This window comes from Marmota flaviventris, chromosome 3, assembly GCF_047511675.1.
Source record: "Marmota flaviventris isolate mMarFla1 chromosome 3, mMarFla1.hap1, whole genome shotgun sequence".
Taxonomy (NCBI): Eukaryota; Metazoa; Chordata; class Mammalia; order Rodentia; family Sciuridae; genus Marmota; species Marmota flaviventris.
Genome location: NC_092500.1, coordinates 170,161,393 through 170,180,901, shown reverse-complemented (window position 1 = coordinate 170,180,901; position 19,509 = coordinate 170,161,393). Strand labels below are relative to the sequence as shown.

The following is a 19,509-nucleotide window of genomic DNA, read 5'->3' as shown; positions in this document are numbered from 1 at the left end:
CTTGAAAGATCTTTCCATGTGTTTTCTCATTCATTCATCTCAGCAAACCTGTGTGCTTAGCAAGATGGGTACCCACTTTACTAATGGGCTAGTTGAGGCTGAGAACAACTTGATCCCACACTTGATGCCATCATGGAGAGGTTCCTCACTCCTGGGCCAGTCCTTCTGCCTCTCACAGAGTAAGGCTGGGGTCAGACCAGGATATCTAAGTCAGCCGGCCCTCACCCTTTCAGGATGAGGAGGAGCCTCCTTTCCATTTCCTGACACATTTGTGAAGGGAGAAGGCTCCGGTCATGCTGAAAGGCACTGCATCTTGAGGTTGGGTATTTGCTAAAATTCTGGAGGTTCAGTGGGTGCAGCTTATCCAAGGGGTCCCTGAGCTCTTTCCCAGCACCTGGTCCTGGTGCACCAGCATGGAGCTGGATACTAAAGGTGTTTAATAAATGCTGACTGCATGGGCGAATCCATCCTCACTAAAGCATGTGCAGGAGGGGAGCATCCACTTCAAAGAGGATGGAGTGCGTCTTGCAGACCACCAGGGAGAGCCAGCCCTTCATGTGCAGGGTCTTCCTGAGACCCCCACGATCGCGCTTTGCTTTGCACGACTCTGACAAGATTTTTGTCCTGAAATTACTCAAAAGAAATGACTCCTCTTCCTCCAAGGCCCTCTTTCCTCCCGTAAGGGGCTGATGTGGGAGGGAAGTGGGGTGGCTCAGCGAGGCAGGGAGTGGGGACAGTCCCAGCAGGAAGAGGGGACAAGGACACTGGGGCTTCTGACCAACCACTTCCTCAGCCTACCCTTGTGAAGAACCGTCCACTCTTGCACGTAGCTGTTCCTCTGGAATTCGGTACTTACACATATTTTGAGGACCTTCGATGTGTCGGGTGATGTGCTAGGTACCAGGGAGCCTCTGAAGAGAAATCAGAGAAGCTGTCGTGGGAACAATTCCCCCAAAGGTGAACTGGGTCGAAATATATGGACTTGAAGACTGGAAAAGATTTTATGAGACGTTGGAAAAAGGCCTACCAGCTTGTTCCCTGGGCTGAACTAGAGCTTCTGTTGTTAGAGTCCTTGTGCCTGGGAAGAGAGGAAAGGCCCTGGGGGCCTGGCTCTGCTCTGCACATCAGCAAAGGTGATGTTGATCCTCCTCTGTCCCCACTGGCACCTAGGAAAGAGGCCTGGTTTAGCCGGAAGGAACTAGGGTACAGCACAGTGGGGTGATTGGAAGCAATGATCAGCACCAGGTTGGGGTGCCTGGGGGCCACAGCAGTGTGAGAGGCATGGGGTGGGGCAATGTCACCAGGACCATCCTATCCTCTCTCCCTTACCTCATCCCACTCTTGGCTTTTCTGGTCCAGATCAAGAAAGTTCATTTGGACCAGAAGGGGTAAATGTTGTGCTGGCCAGGTCCCCAGCTGTGGGCAGGTTTGTCAGAGGGCAGTTTTAGATCCATACTGAGAGGGTCCTGTGCACACAGGGTCCCCGGAGGCCTGGCTCCTGGTGAGGTGCAGACAGTAGAGGCTGGAAGCTGTGAGGCCCAGACTGCCTCCATCACATCTGTGGAACTCAGTGTCCTCATCTGCCAAATAGGGCTGCAGGGGATATTTCAGGTCCCTTCCAGTTCCAAAATTCCATGCCTGAAAACAGTGGTGGGTGGTGGGTGGTGGTGTGAGAAGCCAAATAGAGCCAATGTTGGGTTGAAACCGGCTTCTGAAAACTCCTGGGATCCTGGCTGATTCCTCCTCCCTCTCATCTTCCTAAGAGGAAGATGGAGAGCCTGAGGAAATTCAAGCCAGATTGGGTCTGTTTCTGAAGAATTTCATTGCTTCTGGATCAACTCTGGAAAGTAGAACAGAGAGGGAGAGGAAGGGGTGGGGCCAGGCCGGGGAGAAAGAGGAAGGTGGAAAGAGAAGGGAAACGGAAGGGAGGCCTGGGCCAGGGCCACCTCCATGGGCCTTAAGTGAATCAAAGTGGTGTCTTTGAGAGGGAGGAGGAGTGGGCACTACTTCCTCCTGTTGGAAGCGGGCTCTGGGGTCTTGGCACCGGGAAAGAAGGTCCTCAAAATGGGGGCCAGCTATTAGGTGTGACTCAGACCTCAATGCCCACGGACCTTCAAGTTGGCCAGGTGTAAGTTCATCTTATCCAGTGGGGGTTGCTCCCTGGTGGCCCCCTGTCTAACCAGCAAGGTTTCCAGGCTCTATCTTGGCCCCTTGGTCCCCAGGTCTGCTCTTCCCACTCCCAACATGTCACCCTCAATGTGAATCCATGGGGTCTGTCTGTCCTTCCTGCTCTGGGCCTTGGTGCCATCCTCCTGGGAAGCCTGTTTCCCCACCCCATCTTCTCTACCTGTTAGAACCCTCCCAAGTCTCACACCAGACCCTGTGGATTACAGTCCCCAGCTTGTGCCTGCGCAGGGCCCAGAGTTCTAACATCCAAGATGCCTGAAACGCTCTGTGTTGCTGCTGTGTTTGGGGCGGGGGGGGGGGGGGGCTTTCCTGCTCTGTGCAGTCCTACTGTAGGGGGTTGGTTGTTCATCCTTGATAGACTCTTGAATCCAGGGAAGGGGATTGGCTGTCCTCTGCAGTCTCTGCATCAGGAGATCTTGGAGACTGACTATACGACTTGTCCAAGGTCACCAAGGGGTTAATGGCAGGGCTGAAACCTGACTGGGATCTTCTTTCCAGGTTCCCTCCTAGGAAAGGAATTCCAAGGAGGCGGTGGGGCTGATGCCCCTGAGAGGTAACTCCTCTCACTGCTGGGTTCAGACCCTGTCGGGGAGCAGACTTGGAGCAGCCGGGAAGAGGGGGGGGTTAAAGCACTATCTGCCCACGCCCAGCTGCTAAGCTCAGGGGTGTGGCCGGGACCTGCAGCTGGCTAGCTCCCCTCTGCCCCTGAGAAGTCCTGGGCAGGAGTTCTCTGGAGGACACATTCCCAGGCAGGACCAGCCAGACCCCACTGATCCTTACCTGGTCACCTCCTCCTAAAGGGGTACCAGGTGGCTCCCAAGGGAGGAGGCCGCACTTCCTGGGGAGCTGAAGGGCTGAGAAGTGCTTATTTTAGGATCTGGAGCAGAAACCCCAGAGAGTGAATAAAGTTCCCCCAAGCAACCAGGGGTGGGGGCAGGAAAGAGGGGGAGAGGAGGTCCTGGGGAGCAGCCTCCTGCTGCAGGCTGGGCTGGCTCCCTCAGTGCACAGGAAGGGACCCTCCCCCAGGGAGTGGCTCCTGCTGTCACATCTACTTCTTCACTGCACTGACCTCTGCATTCCTCCCCCTCTTCCCGCCCCCCACCTCTTCCCCTCCTCTCTTCTGCCTCCCTGCCTTCATCCCATCCCTTTTATTCACTTATCAGGTTAGAAGGGAAGGGAGGGTCTGTGACCTGTCAAGGGATGACCTCCAGAGGCCTCCATGCCCAGCTCTGGCTACCTGGCCTCCTCCTTGGAGCCCACTGCTCATGCAAAGGCCTAACAGGCAGGGACAGTCCCTCTTACCTGGTAGCTAGCTCCCAGGCAATGCCAGAGGGCCACCTGTGGTGCCAGGCCTGCTTGGCAGGGCCAGTCCCAGAGGGTGTCTTGAAGGCGCTTCACCCATGCCCTCTCTGGCTGGAGCTCCTACCCTCCCTCTGACCGGAAACCCAGCGGATGGACACGGGCCAGTGTGGCCTGCTTCCTCTTCCCTCTCTTCCTGCTCCTCCTCTCCCTCTCCTCACCTTCCCCTTCATGCCTCTGTGTCCCCCTCCCCTCTGCTGTAACAACTGGGGACTGGGGACCTCTTCAGTCTGGCGCCATGAAGCTGAGGAAGCCTGGCCTGGGAGTGGGTGGTGCCTGGCTGGGCCTGGCTTCTCGGAGGCACTTTCCAAGGGCCAGAGAGAGGTGTTAGTGTCAGAAAAATATTGCAGTCCTGCTCTCCATGGCCTCTGCCCCTCCTCCACTCCCGTGGCGTCATCGTGGCCGCAGATGGGAAACTGGCCGAGGTAATGAGTTGCACATGCTCCTGGCGGCGGCTGGACGCCTGCAGCCGGGCTGCTTGCTGGGCCCAGGGGCTCCCCGTTCCTGTGTTCCTTCCCCATAAAATTAAACTGTTCTCCTAGGGGAGCGCGGCATCCACCTCCCCATCCATCAAATCTCCCTGCCTCATTTGGCATGGCTGACGGCTGCGGGCGGAGGCCCAAGGGTGGGAGTGGATTTCCTGGGAGGGTCTGCCTAGGGCCTCCTCAAAGGCCACCGCTCTCTGCAGGTTGGAGAATTGGGCCCTGGAGCAGGAGAAGGGAAGGGGGTTCACTTGGTGGCCAGGCGGCCTCCTGGCCTCTGCTGCCTGATGGGCCATCCCTCCACAATGGGAGCAGCATGGTGAGGAGAGAAGAGCCCGGCTTCCCACGAGGACTTGTTGCTCAGGAAATTAAGCACATACTTTTGTCCTTTTCCCAATAAATACTAGTATTTTAATTAGCTTTTGTGTCATTGTGACTAAAGGACTGGACAACAACTTAAAGGAGGCAAGTTTGGGGGGGGGGGGTTCGTGTTTTCAGAGACTCGGTCCATAGACAGCTGACTATTGCTCTGGGTGTTACATGAGGCAGAACATCATGGCAGAAGGGCCCATTGGAAGGAAGCTGCTCCCTCATGCCAGCCAGAAAGCAGGAGCCACAGGAGGAGGCACCCTTTCAGGGACAGTCACTCCCAGTGACCCACCTCTTCCAGCCATACCCTCCTGCCTACAGTTATCACCCCATCAGTCCATTCAAACGACCATGGACTAATTGGGTTAGAGCTCTCATAATCTAATCATTCCATCTCTGAATATTCCAGCATTAATGGCAGCCTTTGGGGGACACCTCATATCCAAACCATAACGAGGAGGTTCTGTAGGAAATACTCTGGGTCCAGAGGGCTCCATGGTGTGGGTCTTTTCTCTGACTGGAGGTCATTTGCTGTGAGGGTCCTTCTCAAGGTCTGCTCCCTGAAAGGCTGAAGGTTGGGTCTCATTGTCCCCACGTGGAGGCTGGGGTCTCCCAGAGGTGTCAGGGAAGAGGAAAGGATCATAAATCTCCCAAGGGCCGCCTTCCCGTAGATGGACACAGGCAGGAGCCTCTCCTCTCTGCCTTTGCCTGGACCTCGAGCCCCTAACCTACACTGTCCCCCATGTGGTGTGGGGGCAGCGGGGCTGGTGTGAGCTTTGTTCCTACCTCGTTCCCGTTAGCTTGGTGTGCTCTGGAGTGGGCAATCTTGGAGGACACCCAAGTGGGCCACAGGTGGGCGTTAGATGCCTGGGAAGAGGGGAGGTGGTTTGGGATCGTGGTTATTCTGTATCACATCACCATTTCTGCCCTAGTCTCGCTCTCATGCTTCCCGCCCTCCATTCCCTTGCTTGTTCATTCATTCATTTCTCCATCCTTCATTTTTTCAACAGAATGTTTCCAGGGTCCCTGCGGGTGTCACCCACTGGCTATGTAGTCAGGGATGCCAGGTGGCCCAAGACAGGCTCCCGATGTCTATCATTTCACTATGTCCTGCTCCTTCTCCTCCCTCCCTCTGCAGACCCACACAAAGTTGGCTCAGGTGCAAGGCTACTGACAGGCGACCCAGTGGGAAGGATTTCAGTGTGGTGCTGCGTCCTTGGTGCAGCCTCACTGGCCTCAGGCACCTGACTGCTATCAGTCTTGCTGTCTCCATTGTGGATGATATTGCATGGGAGCAAAAAGCCCAGTCCTTGGAGCTGGACAGCTGGGCGAGGCTCTGGCAAGCTGTGAAGCCTCAATGAAGCTCCCAGCCTTGGCTTCCCCACTCTATAGATCAGGCTGTCAACGCACCAACTCTGGCTTATTGTGAGGATGACATGGATAATTCCACAGCAAGTCCTTCCAACGTGGAATACATGTGGCCCTTTGTCCATGGAAGATCTCCCTTCAGCCTGTTTCCTTTTACTCCAGGGCCTGCCCATGGGGCCCCTGTTCCTCCATAGTCTCTGTTCCTAGTCCCTAGAACAATGAGCTTTGTTCCTACCTGTTCCCAGGTGTCTGTGTTGACCCCAGGTTTCAGATAATGAGCAGCATGGCTGATCCCCTCCTGGCTTCTCACTGCCTCTTTCCTGGGCCTGTGGCCTCCCCCATCCCATAATACCCACATTCACAGATTTGCTACTACTAGGTGCATCTTGGTTCCCCTCTGACTCCTTGATGGCAAGTACTGACTGCCTTTGATTCATCTTAATGTCCCCAGGATCTAGCATTGTGACTCCCACATGGCAGGTGCCTTAGATTCTTGATTGAATGAACACGTCACCGAATCCATAAGGACCCAGATGAAGGAAGGTTGAGAGGAGAGTTTAAAAGGAAGAAAAGAAACTGAGACTTGGTTCATCCCACACGCGGGTGTCATGTGCTGCCGGGAGGCAGAAAAGAAAGGTTGCTTCCTGCCCTCAGGGGGCTTAGCATCCCCCAGTGATACAGGCAGGTGAAGGGACTTGGCTTGTGATGTGACAGATACCCTAATGGAAGTCCTGCACCCTGGAGTGCAGCTGGGGGGACCATGTGTCTGGGGAGGAGGGCAGGCCTCCATGAGATAGACAGTGGAGGAAGATGGAAGGACCAGCAGGATGTGCTGGGGAAGGGGCAGGGAAGAGCTTTCCAGGCGTTCGAGGGAAGTGGCACAGAGCTCAGCTGAGGAGGGGCCCCTCCTCGTTGCTTCTGTACTCTCAGTCAAGTAGACACCGAGATGCAGGAGGAGGCACCCCTGGGAAGCAGTGTCCAGGAGAGGGGGAACAGAGGGGACAGCTGCGAGGACCCTCTTGGGCATGGAGTTGAAGTCAGCCCGGTTGGTGTGGTGCATGATCTCCTATTGTCCAGCTACGCTCAGTGTCTTAGTTCATTTTCTGTTGTGACAACATTATACCCCAAACTGGGTGAAGAAGTCCTGGAGGTTGGGAAGTCCAAGGGCATGGAAGTCCAGGGATGGCACCTAGCAAGGGCTTTCATGCTGCGTCATAGCATTTTCTTGTGCATGTTGAGCCTGCGTCTGTGGGGCCAGCCCGTTTCCAGGGCTCACGGTGAATGGCTAAGGCATGGGGAGGTGGATTGGGAGCAAGAAGAGTTTAACTGGAGACTGAGCAAGGGTGGTGACAGAGACCCTGAGAGGGAGGACAAGGCCACTCTTAGTAATGAGAAGTGTGCAGTCTTGTGACGAGGAAAGAAGGAGAGAGAAAGTTCTGGAAGTAGTGACAGAGTGAAGAGCAATTCCTACCACACTCGGGTCGGTTATATGTGGCGCTCAGGAAGGAAAAGTGCTCACCTGGTTGTGGCGGAGGCGAGGGGAGCACAGAGAAGGGCAGGGTTTCGTTCAGAGGAAGAGTAACAGGAGCCCAGAGCAGAGACTGAGGGGATGTGCGATTCCATGGGTGCCTGGCTGGGAAGTCCAAGGGCCACCGTGGGAAGATTGAGAAGCTGGCCAGAAAGCTGGGGCCACAGGAGGAGGAGCAGAGCTGTTGGTGATGATGTGGGGTGAGGGGCTTCTGGGAGTGGTGGGTTCCTGTGTGTGCAATGGATTCAAGGGCTGTGTCCCCTCGAAATTCACTCATTGAACTCCTCATCTGCAAAGTGATGGTGAGGAGGTGGGCCCTCTGGGAGGTGACGAGGTCATGAGGGTGGGGCCCTTGGGAGTGGGATTAGGTCCTTGGTGAAAGAGCCCCCAGAGAGTCCCCTGGCTCTCTTTGTACCATGTGTGGACCCAGTGAGAGGCTGCAGTGTGGCCTGCAGGAGTCTCTCCAGAACCTCACCCTGATCTCCGGCCTCCAGAGCTGTGAGAAGTCAATCCCAGGGGTTTCCAAGTCACCTACTCTATAGCATGTGGTCTCAGCAGCCCCGTCTAAGACAGTGGGGCTGAAGACCCAGTGAGGGCGGGGGTCCTGCTGGTTATCTGAGGGCAGAAACTGATGGTGGAGCTGGAAGGTCTGCAGGGGAGGAGTCTGGCCATGACCACCCAAGGTCCCGAGCCACCCCTCCCCTGCCCTGCCACAGTGGTGTGTGGGTCAGGGTAAGGGTGGCCTTGTCCTGGAGCACTAGGAGACCAGCTCATTTTGACTCTTAGGGAGGTGAGGAGGCCCATGGAGGCTAGGGGAGGCCAGTGGAGACTGGTGGAGGCCCAGAGAGACTGAAGAAGACCGAGGGAAGGGTGGCAGGGGTCCATTAGAAATGACAGTGCAGGGGCCCCCCTCGACTGAGCACAACATAGGTAGGAGCTGTGCTCAGGGTGCTCAGAGCCAGAGGGTGGGGAGAGGCTGTGGGAGCTGGAGAGTCTCCGTGGAGGCCAGAGAGCAGAGTCCTGCTACTCAGGGTTGAGGTGGAGCCCTTTGGGGCCAAGACGAGGCTGGAGCATAGCCGTGGGAATAAATGGCGAGAGCAGGGAGCAGATGGGATGAATTATCCATGAGGGGCTGCTCCAGGAAAGAGAAATTCGAGTGGTTTTGATCACGAACACAACGATAGGGCCCTGGGTGGCTTCTGAAGAAAGCCTGGATGCTGACTTCAGGTGGGAAGATGCTCTCCCCTCCCTCCCCACCCCACCCTCCAGGGTCTTCTGGAGTCTTATGACCATGTGGGATGATTCCACTGACGGTCTTTGAGATATAAACATATCTGTGAAGGGGGCCTGGCAGCCTGGGCTGGCCCAGCCTCATCCTGCAGACGTGGTACCTGGGTGACACTGCAGCCTAGGTCTAGAGCTGCCTGGGGCCAGGGTGCCTCAGGACCATGGTGCTTCAGGAGATTCCGTTCAAGTCAAGATACCCAGGGGGTCACAGTGGGCGGAGGCCTTGCCTGTGACCCTGCATTCACCCAAGGTGGCCTTGGCCTGCACAGGGAATCTCACTGGTGGAGGAGGGACTGCCAAGGTAGGACATACCAGAGTCCAGAAGGGGGCAGCACTCAGCTGGGGAGGGGAGTGACCTACTGAGGGTGGGGGAACTGAGGACAACTTGCCTGATGACTGTCAGGCCTCCCGATTTGCAGGTGACACCTAGGTTTACCCCTGCTCTCCCTCCTGTTGATGGCCTACAATTCTCTGTTTGAAAGGGATGACGCAATTCGTCCTTAAGTGAGCTTGACCTTGGTCCCCTGGCCCATGGTTTTTTCCCTGGCATCTAGGTTCCCCAGTCCTGTTGGAGTCTCTCCGTATACCCTGCCAAATGTAGGGAAGAATACCATAGTCCCGCCAAAGTTACCAGGACCCCCCAGCCCAGATCTAAGGGTGTGTGATAAAATGTAAAGGTGACCTCATAAGGATTTGAAGCGTTTCCAGGGTGCTCAAGGAGAGTGTCTTCAGTTTGTAGGATTGTATTAAGGATCCCAGAAGGCAGTCGATGGGCGGAAGGCTGGAGAGTCCTTGTCTGGTCAGCCAGTGGTTGTGAGAAGAGTGTGCTGACCTCTGGATGCCCATGGAGTCTCAGAGGCTGGCCTTCCTTTCCTTGGGCCCTTTCCTTGCCCTTCTTCGACTGTCTCTAGTAAAGGAGGTGCGCTTTGTGGTCAGGAATATAAAAATGGTTGTTCATGCTGCTGTTTCTAGATGAGTTTTCAAAGCTCCCAAGTCTTATTTGTAGCTGCTGTAAGTCCTGTTTTGGGGAAGAGAACATCTCTAGTCCCAAAGGAAACTCAGAAACAGAATAGCCCCTGGATACAGGGGTAAATAAGTGATGGAGAGGAAGGCATTTCTAATCTCTTGACCCCTGTCTGGGGGTAACCAGTATAGATCAAGCCAGCAGCCATGGAGCGCTCACCTGGGGGTGCCCAAAGTAGCATTCCCTCCAGAATTGGGGAGTCCATGGGCTTGAGACTGGCAGCCCGAAGGACCGAGAGTTCCTGTCTCATGGCTGATCTGGGCAGTGGAGGTGGAGCCTGGGCTCAGCTGTCCTAACTGCTACCCTTCGCTCAAGAAAGCTCAAGTAATGAGTGCTGCAAGAACGAACCAGGCTGGGGATGCAGCTCAGTTGGTAGAGTGCTTACCTTGCATGCTCAAGGTCCTGGGTTCAATCCCCAGCAACACACACACACACACACACACAAGAATAAACCAGCTGTCTTTCCAGGTTCCTTGCCCTGACTCCCACTGCCACACCATCATCCTTCTCCAGGTCTCATGTTTCCCCCTTTCTTCAGGGCTAAACCCTCCCAGCTCTGCCACTTGCTTTGGGCAAGTCACCTAACCTCTGAGCTCAGTTTTCTCATCTGCAGAAGCAGAGCAATAACACCATCTCTGCGACTGTCTGTCGTTGTGTTTAGATTTAAAGTATCTAATGTTTGGCCCAGAGCCAGTGGTGGGGAACTGACAGCTATTACCCTGAGTGTCACCCGGTAGCAGGCTCCAAATCTGTTGTAAAATGCAGAGCTTATTGTTATCCAACGTGGTGAGCCCAACAAAGCAGGAGATGACTGCCACTGACAAGGCGACTTGTTACTCACCGTTCACACCACTCCATGAGGTCACATGGGCAGCACCAGGGCTGGTCAGGAGGCAGAGGGATCCAGCAGGGGAGGCTGGGAGCCTTGTTGTGGTTTCTGTGTGACCGGAGGAGGCAGTCAGGTAGCTCAGCATTGACTAGTGTGAATAATTCCAGTGGGCTTTGGGACATAGAGACCCTCGTTGTATGGCACCTGGCCGTGGGGTGATTGTGGCAGGTGGATAGTGGCCTGGAGGGTAAGACCTCAAATGAAGGTTGAGGTTGGGCTCTGGACTGGTTGGTTTGCATCTGAAAAGTCTGCTCATGGGTGAGTCCTTTATTGTCTCTAACAACTCTCAGGGTCAGCAAGGGCCCAGATGTCAAAGCATCAAATACAGAAACTAGGAAATATGATTACTACAAAAGCCAAAACAGAGTACACACAGATAAACTCAATGGCTTGTGGTGCCCATTAAATTTATGTCTAGTGTATCAGTCTCATTGACTAAGTCAAGAGATGTTGACTGAGCACTTGCTGTATACCAGGACCTATGGGATGACAGGGATCAATCAAACACAGACTTTACCCTCCTGGACTGGACCCTTGAAAGTCTCTATGATCTGTTAATTGATTAATGGGTGTGGCTGTGTTCACCTGGGTCACACCATTGGCTGTAATCTCCCAGCAGAATCTATATGGGATAGTTGCTGGTTCCAGGACTCCCGCAGTGACGAGGCCCACACCTTGTCTGCCCACACCTGCTGCTTCCCTCTGTGGCACAGCCTGCCCTGCTTTTTGTGCAGAGGTGGCAGAGCTGCGGGCTCCAGAGACTTGGCTTACTGAGTCGCATACTGGTGGCCTGGGCTGAGATCTCAACTTTCCTGTCTTGAAAGCTGGACACTCACAAGAGCCTTCCAACATCATGGAGGTGGGAGTGGGAGAGTGAGACAGGTTCCGTTCCTGCCCAAAGGGGAGATCTGTTCATCAAACCAGCAGAGGAGGAGGTAGGAGGGCGGGTGCATTAGCAGTTAGCACCCCAGAAAGAGTAGTGCCTTAAACACGGAAGCGCAGAGCCCGACTTCCACCTTACAAACATCTTCCAGTGAATTACTGCCTTTGACAAGGGGCCAGTAGAGGAGTTGGGGATCTTTTAGACCAGGGTCCACGGCCTCTCTGCAGGGGGAGGGACCTACTGTCTGAATTTGGGCAGAACCCTGAGCCAGCAGCTCTTTGAGTCTCTCTGCATCAGATAACATTTCTTCCATCCATGCACTGTCCATCTTGAGGAAGAACAGTGGCATCTTCCACCAGTCCCACCACCCGCTTATTCTTCCTGGGGGTGCTCTTGGCTCTCTCTCTTCTGCCCAAGTCTCAGTGACCAGCCAGCTCACCTTGCCTGCCCTCCCCTCCTCGCCCCCTGGTTTTTCTCTCTATCTCTTAGCCTCAGCTGCAAAAGAGACTGCCTACCAGCCAGTGGCCTGTCCTCCTTGAGCTCGCTTTCTGTGAAAAATAAGCACAATCCTTTGGTTGTTTTCAAGAATTTTTACTTGGAAAATAGGCGTTGGAAAAAATAGATTTCATGAGGAAGTGAAAAAATTATAAGACGTCTCTGAAAGTACAAGGAGAAACTGTCTTCAGTCATCATGAAATCTACATGGAATTAGCTTTGACTGTCCCTTCTTCTACCCACTCTCCCTTTCTTAGAAACGGATGTGAGAGACTCACTTGACCATGTAGAAAACCGTATCTTCCCCGGTACCTGCTCTAAGCTTTCTTCCCTGAGGTCTGGGGTTCGACCGGTCAGAGATAATTGGTGCTCATTACATCCCAACTGGTTGTTCTGGAGACAGGAAAAAAATTAAGCCCAGTGTTTTTTCCATTCTCTCACTTGACAATCAACAGAATATGTCATCTTGGGTTGCCAAAATGTGTGGGATTGCCTCCCACCAATTACCAACTCTGCAGCTGAGTCTCCAGTGGACACCAGCTGGTATCCCGAGGTGCACTTCAATTCTGACACTGTCTACCTGGTGGTGACATCAGATCCCACAGGTAGAGGGCTCCATCCCTCCACTGTAGATGTCAACTGTAAGTCCCATGTTGCAGCCAGTGCCGACCAATTGGCTATAAATCAGGGTTCCCACAACCCCCGCCTTGGGTTCAGTTAATTTGCTGGAGTGGCTCATAGAGCTCAGGAAAGCACCTGACTTGCATTGGCCCTTCATCCTAGAGGATGTTAACAAAGTCTACGGATGAAGGGCCAGACTGAAGAGATGCACAGGGCATGGAGGAAGGAGGGAGCTTCTCGGCCCTCTTGGGGCTCACCATCTCCAGAAACGTCCCATGTTCAGCTCTCTGGAAGTCCTCTGAACCTGATCCCTCTGGGGTTTTGGGAAGCTTCTTTGTGCAGCCATGGTTGAGTAAAGCACCGGCCACTGGTGACCAACTCAACCTCAGCCCCTTCCCCTCCCCAGTGGTTGAGGTGGGGCTCCAAGGGCCAGCCCTGTGATCATGCCTTCATCTTTCCAGTGACCTGCCTCATCCAGGGACCTTCAGCCACCAGCCACCTCATTAGCATACAAACCCTGCCCAGCATTCCCAGCATTATTCCTGGCTTTTTAGGGGTGTGGGGAGCTTTTCTGCCAGGATACACCTATATCACACCAGTTGTTCAGGGCCCTCCCAGGCTCAGGTGAGGCTTGTTACCTGGGTCCACTCTTTCTTCTGGTGGTGGCTTTCCTTGGCAGTGTCCCCGTGTCACGTCTTTCTCCCTCCCTCTTCTGAGGGAGGCAAAAGGAGGTCCCTATGAAAGCCAGAGATGGTGGCAGTTCAAAGAGAGAGGTCAACCGGGGCTGCCTCGTACCAGGCCGACTGGACAAGGAAAACAATGTGTGAGTCAGCGCGGGGGATGGGCAGGCTGCTCCCTTGAAGTCAGACTTGGGCGGGTTGAATGGAGATCCTTCTGAGGTCCCTCCCAACAATAAAACCCCGTCTCCACCTGCCTTTTATGAACAGCAGGACCAAAGAGAACAAAAAGAAATGACAGAGTGTGTGTTGTTAAAACTTAATTAGGTGATTAGTGAATCATTGCGGCCTGTTTTGGCTTTTATTTTTATTTTTTTTAATGCTGTTTAGACCTAGTTTCTGTGGAGATAAAGAAACACCCACTTTTATCCGGTCCAATCTGTGAGTATTCTTGTAAATGGGAGGAAAACAAATTTAAACAGATAACTCCCCAAATGCTCTATGATTATGATGAAGAAGTTGAATATTATTTTTCAAGAAATTGAAAGTTGGGGCTGGGGTTGTGGCTCAGCGGTAGATCGCTTGCCTAGCACGTGCAAGGCCCTGGGTTCGATCCTCAGCACCACATAAAAATAAATAAATAAAATAAAAGTATTGACAACTACAACTAAAAAATAAATATTTAAAATGATAAATTGAAAGTTGAGTTTTTGAGGAACGGTTATGTTGATGAGGGGGTCAGCTCAGAGTGCTTTCTCATGGCCCCCCAGTCACTAGGTGCCAGGGCAGGCCTTAACTGTGCCTCCACGGAGCACCAAGCCCCTGTCTGCCCCTAGGGGTTGCTAGGGATGCCCACTTGCCTAACTCAGGGAGGCTGGGATCCCCGGGTGCCAAGGCTCCCACTGCAGGGTGGCCTTGACACTGGGGGACCTCTCCTTACTCAACTCAGCTCAGCTCCCTGGGACTGAGGGGTTTTTATAGAAAATTTCTTTTGTTTTCTTTAATCCCTATTACCAAACACCTCACCATGCTCAGCCTACAATATTTTAGCAAAAGCTCTTTGGGCGTATTCTGGTTCCCATTATTTTGAGGAACCATTCACAGTTCTAACCTCTGGGAATAATAAAATAGTTTGATACAACCTCATTTTGAATGTGTCCCATTGAAAAAGAAGTCAATTTTTTTTCCAATAAATTGAGCTCTTATAATAGTAAGATTTTCATTCACTTTCCAAGAATGTGTCTTCACATCTCTTTTGATATGATAAATGCTTTACTCTTGAACCAAGGGCCTTCATGCCCTGATCTCAGATGTCACTGCAGAGTCAGAATGGGATCCGGGACCAGGGCTCAGGCCTCAGAATGTCTAAGAAGCTCCACATGATTCCAATACTCAGCCATGGTGAGGTGTCCATTCAGCTCCAAGGAACTGTTCACACAGTTTACCTACCTGGGCCCTAAGTGGCAACTGGAAGTCCTGAATATGCAAGGGAAGCTGAGCTTTTGTTTATCTCTTAAAAAAAAAGTTTTGCTCAAAATTATGTTTTTATATCCAACTAGAATTTGTCAAATTGTTTGCATAAGACAAATGCTAAGAGATGATCTTTGTAGCAAAAATACATGTTGTGCACATTTGTTCTTGCAAAGAACCATATTAGGCTCTGCTCTTCGTTGGGCAGTGCTGGGTGATGGAGAGGCACACAAATGCCTCAGAAGACCTTGCAGAGGAGTGGGGAGACGGAGATGCACAATCACACCTGAGGAGGATGGTGCTAGAGAAGCATACAAAGTTCTGACATGGTATTTTGGGCGATAGTTAGCAATCCATGATGTACTACCTTCCAGAACATTCTTAATCTTGAAGATCTAAAACGTTTGGGTTTGCTTCTTTATAAATGAGACCTCTGTGGCGTGCATCAGCTCTCTTCTTGCAACTTGTCATTGAACCGTGACTGACTGGCTTTTTACGGATGTCACCCTTCCCCAGAATGGGACAATATGCATGACCCAGTGGTTATGGAGACAACTTTGAGCCGAATACCGGTGTGAATGTGCCATGTTTATAATGAGGTTTTTATCAATATAGAATAGTAATATACTAGTGTTTCACATGTGATGTTGTCTTTGTAAAATAAATTTAGCTTAAAAAAACAACAATAGTGGGGTGATCTCAAAAAATCAATAGCCCAGGGATGCCCAGCTGTGAGCAGGTGGGACAGATCTATGCAGATGAGATGCCTAGAGATGGAGGCCACTGCTGCCTGCCTGCAGCAGGCATCAGGAAGCCACATGCTCCACGCTGGTATCATCACCCTCTCCCAGCCTAGCATTCTGGCATTCTGGGCTCGCTCTTCAAGTTGCTTAGCATTTATTTTTTAGGTTCTGTTTGTTCACTCAGAGCCACTGACCCTCTCCAGATCTCTCTCTCTCTCTCTCTCTCTCTCTCTCTCTCTCTCTCTCTCATACTATGGATGGAACCCAGGGCTTTGTTAGGCAAGTGCTCTCCCCAGCCTGTCCCCACCCCTCTGGAGAGCCCTTCCCTTGGCCCCCTGATCTCCGACAGGCCACCCTCACTTCTGGAGGCCACAGCAAGATGGGAAAACTTCACCGAGATCCTCCAAGAGCTTGGAAGCATTTTCCCCTGTCTTCTCCACCGCTCTGGTCTGGAGTGTGCCCGCCTGTGAACAACAAGGTTTAATCACTAGCAGCTCCGTCAGAATCTGCCCCCAGAACTGTTCTCACATGGAGGAACAAAGTTTTCCTCTTAAAGCCATAGTTCTAAAATTAATAACTGCCCATGGGATGATAAGGCAGAAGACAGAGAGGAAGGACTTCAGCTTCCCAAAAGGCCTGACCCTCAAGCCTCCTGGCTTGTGGTTTCCTCTGCATGGACCCTGGGCTCCCCCCACAGATGCGATCCCCACCTCTGTACGTGGGTGGCACTTGCTCTGCCCATCTCTGCTGCTTCTTCCGTGGTCACACGCCTTCCTCCCCTCCCATGGGAGCTTCCAGAGGACAGCAACCAGGGCTGAACCTCTCTTCAACAAACACTCGCTGAGTGTCTGCAGGTGCCAGGCTCTGGCCTGGGAACTGGGAAGGAGGGGTGAAGGACTCGGCTCCCTCAAGCAGCCTACTGGGTTTGTATTCCCCGGTGTCTGTCTTAAGTGCCTTTTGATCTGCTGCCACATAACAAAATTACTCCCAAACTAACAGCATAAAACAGAAACTTACTCCTCACACGTTTTCTGCAGAATTCATGGGTATGCAAGGAAAGCCAAAATCGTGTTGATTTTTTTTTCAGATAAAGTTTTTGCTCAAAAATATGCTTAGGTAGAATATGATCTGAGAGGAATCCCAGAGTAGCTTGGCTGGGTAGTTCCAGCTCAGGGTCCCTCATGAGGTTGAGCTGGGGCACAGTCCCATGAGGGCCGGCAGGGCTGGAGCATCCAGGTTCACCCGCCTGGCTGTTGGCTGAAGGTCTCAGTTTCCATGACAGGGGCCTCTCCCTGGGGTGTTGGTGACATGGCAGCTGGCCTTCCCCCAAATGCATGTCCGGAGAGAGAGGAGTGAGCAAGAAGGAAGCAGCAGTCTCTTCTGTCTCATCTTGGAAGGCACACATCAAGTTCTATTCTCTTGGTCACACAAACCAACCCTGGAGGTTACACAAGGGCAGGGTTGTGGGGAGCCATCTTGAGGTCTGGCTGTCACTGTAGGGCAAGTGACAGTGGACACTGAATGAATTTGTTATTTTTACCTCTACAAAGCTAAGTCAAGGCTTCTACTTTTATTTTTAATAGACTTTAAAATTTTTTTTTATTTTTAAATTTTTATTTTTTCTGATTAGTTATGCATGACAGTAGAATGCATTTTGACACATCATATATAAATGGAGTATAACTTCTCATTCAACTGGTTGTACATGATGTGGAGTTACAGGTCATATAATCATATATGCACATAGGGTAATAATGTCTGATTTATTCTACTATCATTCCTACCCCCATGGCCCCTCCCCTCCCTTCACACCCCTCTGTCTAGTCCAAAGTACCTCTATTCTTCCCCTGCCCCTTATTGTAAATTAGTATCTGCATATCCAAGAAAACAGTCCGCCTTCGGTTCTTTGAGATTGGTTTATTTCGCTTAGAACAATATTCTCCAGTTCCACCCATTTACCTGCAAACGCCATAATTTTGTTCTTCTTTTATTGAGTATTATATACCACAATTTTTTTTTTATCCATTCATCTGTTGAAGGGCACCTAGGTCGGTTTCATAGTTTAGCAATTGTGGAATAAACCTTATTTATTTATTTTTTTTAGCAAACTGTATTTTATTTTAGGTTTACAGTAAAAATAAATGAAAAGTGCAGAGAGTTCCCATACACCCGCTACCCGTTCCTCATGCACAGTCTCCCTCAGTGCCAATTTCCCCACCAGAGTGGTACATTTGTTATGATTGAAAAACCTCCACCGACATATTATCACCCAATGTTCCTAGTTCACATTAGGGTTCACTGTTGGTGGTGGACATTCTGTGAGTTTCAACAGACGTATAATAACATATTTTAAAATTGTACACAGATGCAATTTATATGTCAATATGGAAAGGCTGATGCCATTGAATGAAGAGTCTACTCCTCAGATTTCTTGAGAGAGAAGTACACACACTGTGCATCATGTGTGGGCACAGAGGAAAAGCCAGGTTTGGGCAGGGGGAGGCGTAAGGTGAAGGCCAGAGTCTGTGTTGGGGTGTCCTAGAATGTTAGCAGGGCTCAGCCAATACGTCAGGGTGGGCTAGTGTGAATGGTGCAGGCCAGCTTTGGGCTATCGTGCTATTCTGGGCTGGCTTGACCCTGAACCCGGCTGAGCCTGGGTGATTTAGGGTAGGAAAATATGTGCATGGTGCCTCAGAGTCAGACATGCAGGTGAATGGGGATGTGGCCTTGGACCAGCTCTTCAAGCTAGTAGTTTGGCCCTGTGATTCCTGAATGCTAAATAGACACATGGAATCTAGGAAAACATACTGAGAGCATGTGCACCCACTGTGACAGTATCACACAGAGCAGGTCCACTGCCCTGCAGATTCCCATGCTCTGTCTCCTCACCCCTCCCCCAGCCCCTGCACCTGCCAATCTTCCATCACCTCCACATGAAAGCTGCGTGGTTGGAATTACAGGGTGCACAGCTTTTTCAGATTAACTTCTTTTACTTAGTAATATGAATTTAAGGTCCCCCCCCAGGTCTTCTCATGACTTATAGCTCATTCATTTCACTTTTTTAAAAACCAAAAAGTAAGCATGATTTTTGCCCTGGCTTTGCTAATGGTATCAGTTTTGTGTTTTTAATCCTCCACTAAGCTTAAATAATCTGAATGGTTTACCCAGCTAACATTTTGCTGAAGAAAAAAAAAAATACAACTCCATAGTGTTTGGGGAAGCATAGGATTCATCTTGCTCTTAATTTCTGTCTTTTTCCCCTTCAATCATATTCTCTAAGCATCTTGCAGAACATGCTTGTTCAGCTTATCTGTTTGTGGAAAATCACTCTCCAAAAGCCTTATTATATTCTATTTAAAATAGACTTTGTTTAATATACAAAATAATCAAGTCTTACTGAAAGGACTAAGTCTTCTCCGAGGAAGGTCTGTGTTCTCTGCGTTGGTTGATGAAGGGACCTGTCCCAAGAGGCTACTCACTATTAGAGATCACAGGTAGAGAGCAAGAGCACTATTCTCTTTTCACGGGGAAATAAATAGAGCAAGATCATTGCATCGTGACCCATTCCTTCAGTGAGCTAGCAACACACATGCAAATGACAAAGTTAACAGTATCGATGGCTGTGTGGCTTTCTTCCCCTCATTCCACAGTGAGGCTCAGTCACGGGAGTGTCCCAAGCAGGAGAGCTGAACTACCATCGGGATAACAAGAGCCAATATTCATGTAACACTGTACAACTCTGTGCCACCATTCTGGCTCTTGAGGGAGAAAGACTTTTCTCTGAGAAGGTGGGTAGCGGCTTTCACCCAAAACAAAACACACAAGCAAAAACCTGGAAATGCTATCAGATGCCTATGTACTTAGGAGAAAACCAGCCACGGGCCCCAATGAATGGAGAGGGATAGAAAGCCCTAGGAAAGGAGATGTGGAATGAGTTAGAATGTTAGCTTTGTTCAAGTCTTAGTGGACAATCAAGGGGACTCTTTAAAATCTGTCAGCATTTAAGGATGATGAAAATGCTATTTGAATTTGTATCTATTGACTGCTTGCTCCGTGCTGCACCCAGTGCTCTGTGGATGTGTGATGTATTTGTTGCGCTCAGTGGTTTTAACAGAAATATTTGTAAC

General features: G+C 51.3%; 1 protein-coding gene and 1 long non-coding RNA gene across 4 annotated transcripts in view; one reads left to right on the top strand and one right to left on the bottom strand.

Annotated features, from left to right (window-relative positions):
- Scara5 (scavenger receptor class A member 5) overlaps positions 1 to 19,509 on the top strand; it is a 105,453-nt gene that overhangs the window by 4,507 nt on the left and 81,437 nt on the right. The window contains exon 1 of one of the 2 annotated variants that reach the window (XM_071610607.1): positions 3,667 to 3,971. The exons of the other annotated variant lie outside the window; for it this stretch is intronic. Within the exon in view, the coding sequence (XP_071466708.1) occupies positions 3,908 to 3,971 (64 nt within the window). The 5' untranslated portion in view covers positions 3,667 to 3,907. Of the gene's footprint in view, positions 1 to 3,666; positions 3,972 to 19,509 lie in introns of those variants that run through there. 2 annotated transcript variants of the gene reach the window in all.
- LOC114085789 (uncharacterized) lies at positions 978 to 3,665 on the bottom strand. 2 transcript variants are annotated; one of them, XR_011707193.1, is made up of 3 exons: positions 3,490 to 3,615; positions 1,330 to 1,840; positions 978 to 1,166 (listed from the first exon to the last, which is right to left on the bottom strand). It is a non-coding gene; the product is annotated as an uncharacterized lncRNA (long non-coding RNA). The 2 variants fall into 2 exon arrangements; XR_003581552.2 differs by having other exon boundaries at positions 978 to 1,840; positions 3,490 to 3,665.